Here is a 10709-nt window from a genome sequence, read left to right as displayed (position 1 = left end):
GGGAACGGCGTGATGGGCAGCAGGCATGGGCACGCGGCAGGGAACGGGACCAAGGCCGCGAGGTTCCGGAAGCCTCTGCACACCCCCTCCCACCCTTCTGACCCAGCGACCTGCCTGGTCCCTGCTGTGGCCTGAGGGCTCCTCTCTGGCACGCTTCAGTCCACTGGGTGCCCTGGGAGGCAGGGTCGATGCGGCTGTGGGGAAGGGGAACTGGCTACCTTTCCCCTCCCACCTACAGCCCTGGGACTTTGTGAGGTTAGGTTGGAGGGGCTGTGCTTCCAAGTGAGGACGGAGGAGGTGGAGGAGGTAGGAAGATGCTGTCGGTGGTTCCTGAGGCAGCCGAGGCTCCTCCCTCCAGCCTGAGGCTCCGCCTTGCAAGTGAGGCTCCGCCTCCACCTTTTTTCTTTTGCAGGAGGTGTCTAGCGGCAGCCTCCTGGGGAGCAGGTTGGCCCAGCAGCACCCGTCCTGGGGGACGCAGGGCCTTGGCCTGACTTTCCCGGCCTTTGCTGCCTCATGAGGGAAGCGGTTCCGCCGGCGGGTTCTTGGGCAGAGCTGGCTCTCTCTGAAGCTTGGGCCTTGGGAAGGACCCGCATCACAGGGAGGCTGGGCTTTCCCGGGAGCGGCAGGGCAGGCTTGGTCCAGGGCGGGGGACGGGGCTGACCGTCTTCCTTCCTGCACGGGGACCAGTAGCTCCATCCCACAATGCATCGCTGTCCCCTGAGCCCCCAGGGACCCCGGTCACCTGATCTCCGGGAGAGCCAGCTCCCCTGTCTACACCAGTATGACTCTGCTGGCGGCTCAGAACAAAGAGGCCAACCCCACCCTGCCTCTCCTTCCCACTGGCTCCCTCTCCATCCTAGGCCCCAGGTGAACCCCCTTTCCTGGATTCCCGTGCTCTTGGGGGACCCCCCGGGGAATGCCTGGGTCCTCAGAGGTTTCCTGGAGCATAGACCCTGGCCCCAAAGCAGTGCTCACCTTGGTTTCAGGGTCTGAGATGCCATCCCTCCACCCCGACCCTGGGCTGTGTCCCTCCCCAGGGTGCACTCTGTGGTGCTGGCCTTGCGGGGGGCCGCCTCAGGAGGACCCAGTTCCGCCGGCTTCCCCCTCGCCCCCGCCTCTGGCTGTGACCCACCGGCCAGCGTGAGGCCCACTGCTCTGGTCTGTTTCCCCGGAATAGCCGCCGGCCGGCTCCAGGATGGAGACTGCGCCAGGCGGACAGGAGCCATAAATCACGTGGCGCGGAATGCTGGGCTGGGGGAGGGGGTGACAGAGCTGCAGAGCAGGCTGCGGGGGCCTCGGGCCACAGATGATCGGCTCCAGTGGGAGGTGCCATGTGTGGGGACGGGGCTGGTGCCCAGAACAGTGCGGAGAATGGCCCCAGGTCACACAGCGGCATGCCTTCCCCTATTCTGAGCCCACTGAGTCCTACCTCTGAGCAGAGGCTCTGGCCTGGACCTGGTGAAGGCTGGGGACCCTGTCCTGCCTCTCAGCAAGGAAGCCCGCCCCACCCCTTCCCAGCCTGCAGCACCTGGGGAGTCCGGCTAGGGGGCCTGACCCTCCTGTCAGGGTACATGGGAAGAGAGGCTGTCAGGAGATGTGGGGCGGAAGTAAGGACACACGCTGGCCGGGCGCAGAGCTGCTCCTCCAGGGCCTCGGCCCACAGTGGGCACCCCGAGGAATCTGCCTGCTTGCCCGCCTGCTGTGCAGAGTGGATCCCCTGTCGCCACGGCTTCAGGCGTCCCCAGAGGCAGGTAGCCCTGGCACTAGCCAAGAGCCACCGGTCGGGCATGTGCTGTGCTGTGTGTAGGCACGTGTGCCCTTCAGTCGCTGAAGCCCTTGGGCTAGCATTGCCCAGGTCACAGCATGGTCCCTGCTCAGGTGCAGCACAGAAGTGCCAGGTGATAAGCGTCTCGTGGCAGACAGAGGGCTTTCAGGGGCAGCTGTCAGTAGTAGGAGCCATTCACTCTACATCTGTGAGGAGGTAGCAGTCAGGAAGGCTTCCTGGAGGCAGCAGCTTCCAGTCCAGACCTGAGGGTGACTCCCAAGAAGCCAGGCAGAGAGGAGGGGGCAGGGGAGTGTACTCCAGGCAGAGATGGGGGGCAGGGGAGTGTACCCTGGGCAGAGGGGAGGGGGCAGGGGAGTGCACTCCAGGCAGAGGGCAGCGAGGGCAGAGGCCGATGGCCAGAGAGGGCTCATTCACAGGGCTGAATGGAGTCCATTGTGGCCAGAGTGTGGTGTGCCCAGGAGGAGGGATGCAGCAGCCTGGGCGCAGGCGGCAGAGGCTGGAACCCGAGAATGGTGGGCCCAGGGAACGTTGGAAGCTACCCTCCTTTGCCTGAGGGCTGCCGCACCGCTGGGGTTCTGGTATGATTTTGGGGGTCAGTGAGGAAACTGAGAGGTGCAGGAGGCAAGTGGCCGCCAGCCTTCCACAGCCAGGCCTGCTGCCCGCCCAGGCCCACCATCTGTCCGTCTGCACACTGGGAGCCTGGGGGGGCACGGGGCATCCTGTGTCACTGTCCCATGTGTGGGGTAGTGTGACCCACTCGGCCCGCTGGCACTTCCCATGCCTGTGATTGGGGAACAAGGGGGCTCCGCCAGCTCTGCCCCAGCTCCTGGCCTTCTGGTTGAGGAGGAGGGATGGGCCCACTGCTACCAGCTGGGGGACTGCTGGCAGCCACCCCCACTTCCCACTGGTCCTTCTCCTATCCCCTGTGGCCCCCTGCCCAGCCCAGTTCCCCCACCTGCCTGCCGGCCACAGCCTCCTGCTCTGCTTCCTGCCCACTGGTCCCCCTCCCATGGCAGCCTGTGAATGTTCTCGCTGATGGGTGGAGCTGTCAGCACCGTCCCCTGTGCCTAGCCAGGGGCACCTGTTCCCCACCCCTCTAGGACAGTGCCGCCTGTGTCCCTCATACCTGACTATGCTGCCTCTACTCTTGATCTGGGGGACCTGAGGTGGGGAATTGGTGCTGGTAGCTCTTAGCTGGACAGGGTGGGGCTGGGAGTTAGAGAACTTGTATGTGCTGGGGAGGGGACAGCCTGGAGGAGGGGGCCAGCACATGGGCCAGCTGGAGGCGGAATGGTCCCATCCGCTCAGCTTTTTTTAAATTTTTTTTTTTTTTGAGATGGAGTCTCGCTCTGTCTCCCAGGCTGGAGTGCAGTGGCGCGATCTCGGCTCACTGCAAGCTCCGCCTCCCGGGTTCACGCCATTCTCCTGCCTCAGCCTCCCGAGCAGCTGGGACTACAGGGGCCCGCCACCGTGCCCGGCTAGTTTTTTGTATTTTTCAGTAGAGACAGGGTTTCACTGTGTTAGCCAGGATGGTCTCGATCTCCTGACCTCGTGATCCGCCCGCCTCAGCCTCCCAGAAGTGCTGGGATTACAGGCGTGAGCCACCGCGCCCGGCCCCGATCAGCCTTTTAAAATCTCCCTGTATTTCATTTCTAGTTACACTTGCACAATGATGCGCCTGTCCTAGAAAACTGGAGTCAACAGCAGAGCGGACCGGCTGGCGCCCTGCTGCCCAAGTGGGCTGCCTCGGCGCAGCGGGCCGTGCTTGCCGCCTTCCCCCTTTGCCTGTGTGATTGTAGGAGCGTGTGGCTGTCCTGCTGCTGTTTTATAACCACCCCCCATGCTGTGAGCATCTGCTCCTGGCGTTAAATATTCATGTCAGCAGCATCTCGTGAGGCTCCCTGGCAGCCTTGGGAGGAGCCAGCGGCTGGGCCCTTGTTGGGCTCTCGGATTGGGCCCATGGGCTGCTTTGCATGCCCGGGCTGGAGGGCCTGGCTGAGCACCTCATCCCAGAACCGGCTCTGCCTGGCAGGGCCCAGCCTTGCACCTGGCCGCAAAGGTGCATCTGGTTCAGCGGCACCTGTGCCTTGGTCCTGTGGCCCGTGGGTGCCGGGCGGCCCTCGAAACCATCTCCCCCTCGGGGAACTTCATGCTTCAGTGGCCCCACAAGAAGGAGCAGCAGAGTGATGCAGGGAAACTGAGTTGATCCTTGGAGGGAGAAGGTTTGGAGAAAAGCGGGGCGGGGGGTGCAGTTTGTAAATGAGGTGCTCATGGAAGCCTTTCCTTCTGGTTACGTTTGTGCAAAGACAAATACAGGCCATGAGGCTGGTTGGGAGAGGAAGGTTCCAGAAGAGGGAATGGCGTGTGCAGAGTCCCTGAGGCAGCATGGCTGGTAGGGCCCAAGCAGGAGGCCAGGGTGGTGGCCGTGTGTGTGCCAGGGTGGGTGTGGCCCTGAACAGGGGTGCCGAGGGCCAGGGGTCTCCTGCAGAGCCAGCCCAGGGAGCAGGCTCTGGCTGCTGAGACCAGCAGAGCTGGGGGCAGGCGTCCGCATCGGATGGCATTAGAAAGCAGAACTGACAGGACTGGCTGGGGGAGTGGATGTTTGCAGGACAGCAGAGACAGGGGTTGCGTGGATGCCACCTGGGTATCTGGCCCCAAACAGCTGACCCTGAGGGCAGAAGAGAAGGTTTGCCTTATTCCCCTCTTCCTGAGGGCCAGCCATAGCCCCTTCCCCAGCAGAGGGGGGCCAGGTGTTTGGGGGGATCCGTGAGCGGCCTGGGGCAAGTGGCACAGCAGAGCAGTCAGAGCACAGGGCATCTCCCAGGCCCCCAGCAGAGAATCACAGCCCGGCCTCCCCCAGAGGGAGCCCTCCCAGGGCAGGGAACCCAGAGTTTCGGTCTTCAGTGACTGGGCCCTTTCTGCCCCGGGCATGGGCTTGCTGCCTCCTGGGGACCCACCCTCCTCCCCTCATTCCTCCTGAGACACTGAGGGGTGGAGTGTCCGTGTTTTCACCTCTGACCCAGCCTGGAAGCTCAAGGCCCAGCTCCGGTGTCGGCTCCTGGTAGGCCTCCCTGCCCCGAACCATTGCTCCCCAGCGCTTGAGGCAGATCTGGGCGCGTCTACAGGTGGCCTGTGTGCCCCACCCTCCCAATTAGGCGGCCTTCCTCAGGGGCCCAGCTGGGCATCCACAGCCCATCACCTCTGCAGAGACTGGCTGTGCCCTCAGCACATAAACGGGAACAGGCTGTGGCACTGTGGCCATTGTGGCAACGCCAATGCTGCAGTAGCCCCCTCTTCCTGAGGGCCAGCCACAGACCCGGCACCGGTCCCCGAAGAAACGGGTCAGCATGGGCCGGACATGCAGGCTCAGGCCACAGAGGCCCTGGCAGGGCTGGGATCCGAGCCCAGGCAGTCTGGCTTTTTTTTTTTTTTGAGACAGAGTCTCGCTCTGTGGCCCAGGCTGGAGTGCAGTGGTACAACCTCGGCTCACTGCAAGCTCTGCCTCCGGGGTTCACGCCATTCTGCCTTAGCTTCCCGAGTAGATGGGCTTCCTGTGAGCCACCCATGAGCCACCACGCCCAGCCGGCAGTCTGAGCTTCTGAGCCTAAAGCAGATGTACTTTTTACATCGTTACCTCTTCTCACGGGTTTTAATTGAGAAAGTTCCAAGACGGTGCTGGCAGTTGAGGTCCGATCCCACGGCTCCGGTTTTTGTAAAGGCCCTGTCATAGGTGCAGGCCACACTGCTGTATGCACTGCCGTCCTGGGAGCACCTTTCTAGGACCAGGCAGTCTCCTGCTCATAACACAGACAGTATGGCCTGCGAAGCTGATGAAGTCCAGCCTTTATCAGGGGCAGTTCACCATCCTTGTTCTAAAGGGCTTGCCCGTCATCTTGTCTCCCGGCCACTCCAAGGCTGCCATTGTGGCCAGATTCTCTCTCCCCCATGCTCCTCCGATACTTGTTTACACTTATAGACAAATAGGTGTTTACTCGGATTTCTTCCCTCCGTTTTCATTACACCAGCGATGGCAGGGCATGCATGCCGCTGAGCGTTTTTGATTTACGTCTAAATGTATTTTTTAACGTAGACACAGTCTTGCTGTGTTGCCCAGGCTGGTCTTGAACTTCTGAGCCCAAGCAATCCTCCCGCCTCAGCCTCCTGCGTAGCAGGGATGACAGCTGCACACCAGCACACCTGGCTCCGGCTCATTTAAAAACGGTTCTTTAGAGACAAGGTCTTACTATGTTACCCAGGCTGGTCTCCAACTACTGTGCTAAAACGATCCTCCTACCCTGGCCTCCTAAAGTGCTAGGATTACAGGCATGAGCCGCCGTACCCGGCCTGCAAGTCTCTGAATGTATGTTTCCATTTATTGAAGGAAAATACTTTGGAGTGGGATTCCTGGGTGCTAGGTTAGGTCTGTGCTTACCTTTTAAGGGCAGTTTCCCAAAGTGATTGTACTGTCTTATAACCCCACCAGCAGAGAGTTTGCTCTACACCCTCGCCACCTCGTAGAGTTGCCAGTCTTTTCATTTTAGCCATGCTAGTAGATGTGTAGAGAGTTATTTTACTTCATTTTACCTAATTTTATTTTATTGATACGGAGCCTCACTCTCACCCAGGCTGGAGTGCAGTGACCCAGTCTTGGTTCACTGCAACCTCTGCCTGCTGTGTTTAAGCGATTCTCCTTAGCCTCCCGAGTAGCTGGGATTACAGGCGTGTGTCACCATGTTTGGCTAATTTTTGTATTTTTGGTAGAGATGGGGTTACCATATTGTCCAGGCTGGTCTTGAACTCCTGACCTCAAGCGATCCACCCGCCTTGGCCTCCACAGTGCTGAGATTCCAGGCATGAGCCACCATGCCTGGCCTGGGTGTGTAGAGAGGATTTATACTGGTCTTAGATTTCTCACACAAATTGCAGGGGCCTGAAATATTGGCTGATATTTTGTGGAGAATTTTATATCTGTGTTTGTGAGGGGCATTTATGAATTCACCAATATGGACCTGCAGTTTTCTTTTTCCTTTTTTTTTTTTTTTTTTTTTAGATGGGGTCTGGTTCTGTTGCCCAGGCTGGAGTGCAGTGGTGCGATCATGGCTCACTGCAGCCTCCACTTCCTGGGCTCAAGCGATCCTCCTGCCTCAGCCTCCAAGGTAGCTGGGACTACAGGTGGTGCGCACCTCCACACCTGGCTAATTTAAAAAATTTTTGTAGAGACAGGGTCTCACTATGTTGCCCAGGCTAGCCTCAAACTCCTGGGCTCAAGAGATCCGCCCACCTCAGCCCCCAAAGTGCCGGGATTACACCATGCCCGACCTGGACCTGCAGTTTTCAGAAAAGGTTTTAATTATGGATCCAAATTCCTTAACAGGTAACGAACTTTTCGAACTTCCTGTATCTTTTGGTACCTGTTTTGGTAATGTGCATCTTTGGAAGAATTTGTCACTGAGCTGTCAGATTCATTGGCATGAAGGTGCACCTTTTACTCCCCTATTGGACCAAGAAGCGGTAGGGTCCGTACTGTGCTGCTCCTTTCGTTTCTGGTACGGGTAGTTTGTGTTCTGTCTTTTTGTTATTCAGCTAGAGTTTTGTTCGTTTGTTTTTGTTTTTGTGTTTTGGGGTTTTTTTTGGAAACAGTCTCACTCTGTTGCCCAGGCAGTGGTGTGATCTCCACTCACTGCAACCTCTGCCTCCCAGCTTCAAGCAGTTCTCCTGCCTCAGCCTCCCAAATAGCTGGGATTACAGGTGCCTGAACCACGCCTGGCTAATTTTTTTTTTTTGAGACGCCACACCATACTGTTTTTCTTTTTCTTTTTTTTTTTTTTTTGAGACGGAGTCTCGCTCTGTCACCCAGGCTGGAGTGCTGTGGCCAGATCTCAGCTCACTGCAAGCTCCGCCTCCCGGGTTCACGCCATTCTCCTGCCTCAGCCTCCCGGGTAGCTGGGACTACAGGCGCCGCCACGTCGCCCGGCTAGTTTTTTTTTGTAGTTTTTAGTAGAGACAGGGTTTCACCGTGTTAGCCAGGATGGTCTCAATCTCCTGACCTCGTGATCCGCCCATCTCGGCCTCCCAAAGTGCTGGGATTACAGGCTTGAGCCACCGCGCCCGGCCAGTGTTTTTCTTTTTAAGAGATGGGGCAGCCAGATGCAGTGGCTCATGCCTGTAATCCCAGCACTTTGGGAGCCCAAGGCACGCGGATCACTTGAGGTTGGGAGTTGAAGACCAGCCTGACCAACATGGAGAAACCCTGTCTCTACTAAAAACACAAAATTAGCTGGGCGTGGTGGCTCATGCCTGTAATCCCAGCTACTTTGGGAGGCTGAGGCAGGAGGATCGATTGAACCCGCAAGGCGGAGGTTGCAGTGAGCCGAGATGGTGCCATTGCATTCCAGCCTGGGCGATAAGAGTGAAACAAAGCCTCAAAAAAAAAAAAAAAAAACTGGCTGGGCACAGTGGCTCAGGTCTATAATCCCAGCATTTTGAGAGGTTGAGGTGGGCAGATCACCTGAGGTCACAAGTTTGAAACGAGCCTGGCCAACATGGTGAAATCCCATCTCTTCTAAAAATACAAAAATTAACCAGGCGTGGTGGCTCTTCGGGAGGCTGAGGCAGGAGAATTGCTTGAACCTGGGAGACGGAGGTTGCAGTGAGCCGAGATCATGCCATTGCACTCCAGCCTGGGTGACAGGGTAAGACTCCATCTCAAAAACAAAACAAAAAAAACAATGTTTTCTGACTGCGCCTCTGCTTGTCAGTCCAGTTGTAAGTGATAGGGTAGCGCCCAGGCTTGTGAGCGCCATGGCCTTCATCCCGTCAGTACCTCCGGCGCTCCCTCGGTCCAGGTGACGTGGCCACCCTGCAGGCACGAGGAGGGCAAGGGCCAGGTCCAGTTTGTACTCAGGAGGGAGGAGGGATGGCAGTGTCCTGCAGGCCTGGCTGGGTCCAGCTCTCCCCCAGGCAGCTGGGCACTTTGCAGCCTTCCTAAATAGATGCCTGCATCCCACAGGCTGTGAAGGGCACCAGCTCTCTGAGTGGCCCTCAACAGGACACAGGCCGTGGTGAGCGGCCCCGAGAAGGGGATGGGCGGGAGTCCTCCCTCATCCTCCTCCCTGGGCGGCCCCCACCTCTGCCCCACATATCTGTCCAGCCAGCTTCCCATTTCCTGTTTCCTGATCTGAAGAGGCGAAGGCCCGGAAAAGCAACTGGGCTCCGGGGGACCTGCCAGGGACCAGACATGCCCGTGACCCCGTATTTGTCTTCAGTCCCCCAGAACAACGAGAAGCTTCAGGAGAGCCCGTGCATCTTCGCGTTGACGCCAAGACAAGTGGAGTTGATCCGGAACTCCAGGTGCGCGGCCCCTCCCCCAGCTCAGTGCCCTGCCGCTCGCCCACTTTCTCCTGGGCTCACTGGACGAGCCGGTAGCCACGTCCACTGCGGGCCTCGCTTGGGCTCAGCCCAGAACCGTGCTGCAAGGCAGTGGCCGGGTTTGCTTCCTTCCAGAAAACCCTGTCCTGAGTCTCACTTGCTGGGCTGTGTGCCCACTGCCTGTACCCTGCAGCCTGCTAGAGAGAGGCGAACTGACTGTCCCCTTTTAACACGGTCTTGCCCTCTGCATGTGGGACCATTCTGGGCGCTGCAGGGTGCTGAGTATCATTCCTCGCCTCCACCCACTCCATGCCAAGAACACGCCCATGTTGTGACAGCCACAGATGTCCCCAGACGTTGTCTAGTGTCCCCTGGGGCAGGATAACACGAGAGAGACCTCCCTGGGTTATTGGATTTCACGTACCCCCAAGAGACTCTACGTCCCATAATCCTCTGCCCTGCTGAGGTCCCAGAAGGCCGCACACATTGAAATCCACACGCTGAGTTGGAAGGGGAGAGAGGAGGTGAATCCCGGGAGCTGGGGTCCCTGGTTTACACCGCCCGCCTTCTCAGGAGCTTATTCTGGTGTCCAGCATGAGCGGGAAGTTAGGTGTTTTTTTCCGTTTGTTTGTTTTTGAGACTGAGTTTCACTCTTGTTGCCCAGACTGGAGTACAGTGGCACGATCTTGGCTTCCTGCAACTTTCACCTCCCGTATTCAAGCGGTTCTCCTGCCTCAACCTCCCAAGTAGCTGGGATTACAGGCGCCCACTAACAACGCCCGGCTAATCTTGTATTTTTAGTACAAATGGGGTTTTGCCATGTTGATCAGGCTGGTCTCGAACTCCTGACTCAGGTGATTCACCACCTCAGCCTTCCAGAGTGCTGGGATTACAGGCGTGAACCACCGCACCCAGCCAAAGTCAGGTTTTTTCCCAGATAATGAGCACAGGGTTTACCCCTCCGCACCGTGGGTAGTGAGGTGGGATCGTTCCCTCGGATGTCCCCAGACATTGCCCGGTGTCCCCGCCCTCAGATGAGGATGGTTGAACTCTAGCAGGTGAGGGGCCAGTGTGGCTGCCCTGTGCTCTGCTCCTCCCTCAGTCTCTCTGAGGCTGTCCTGCCTCCAGCTGAGACAGATTCCTCCCGGGGCAGCCTCATGGTGGGTGCTGGGCCCTCAGGACAGGGGAGGCCATTTGCCCAGGTCACCCGAGTCCGTGGCTGGGCTGGGCACCCCCATTTGATGCCTGGCTTCTCGTGCGCAGCCGCTTCAGACCCACTGCCCCCACCTGCTGTGGGGCCAGGTTCCTGGGGCCTCCCAGCCTGGCCTTCACACCTAGTAAGGCTTCAGAACCAGCTGAGCCAGGCTTGGCCACGGAGGCCTCTCTGCCTGGGTGACCCAAGGTGGTAACGTCGCCTTCCTCCTCTTCCTTATCTGTGAACCTGGGTCCGTACAGCTCCACCTCCACTGCGTCCCTGCTGTGGGGTGCTCGAGCCAGCCACACAGTATAAAAAAATCAGTTTGGGTTTCTCCTCAGAAAGCTTCTGGACATTTCC

The 10709-nt window shown here is 58.7% G+C and overlaps 1 protein-coding gene across 1 annotated transcript in view; it reads left to right on the top strand.

Moving 5' to 3' along the window:
• The window catches only part of PIAS4 (protein inhibitor of activated STAT 4), a 31128-nt gene that overhangs the window by 6595 nt on the left and 13824 nt on the right, over nucleotides 1-10709 (top strand). The window contains exon 3 of the mRNA XM_026455507.1: nucleotides 9052-9136. Within this exon, the coding sequence (XP_026311292.1) occupies nucleotides 9052-9136 (85 nt within the window). The remainder of the gene's footprint in view (nucleotides 1-9051; nucleotides 9137-10709) is intronic.

Source organism: Piliocolobus tephrosceles, chromosome 21, assembly GCF_002776525.5.
Source record: "Piliocolobus tephrosceles isolate RC106 chromosome 21, ASM277652v3, whole genome shotgun sequence".
In the NCBI taxonomy this organism is placed as follows: Eukaryota; Metazoa; Chordata; class Mammalia; order Primates; family Cercopithecidae; genus Piliocolobus; species Piliocolobus tephrosceles.
The sequence above is the reverse complement of the archived record's forward strand: the minus strand, read 5'-3'. Positions and strand labels throughout refer to the sequence as shown.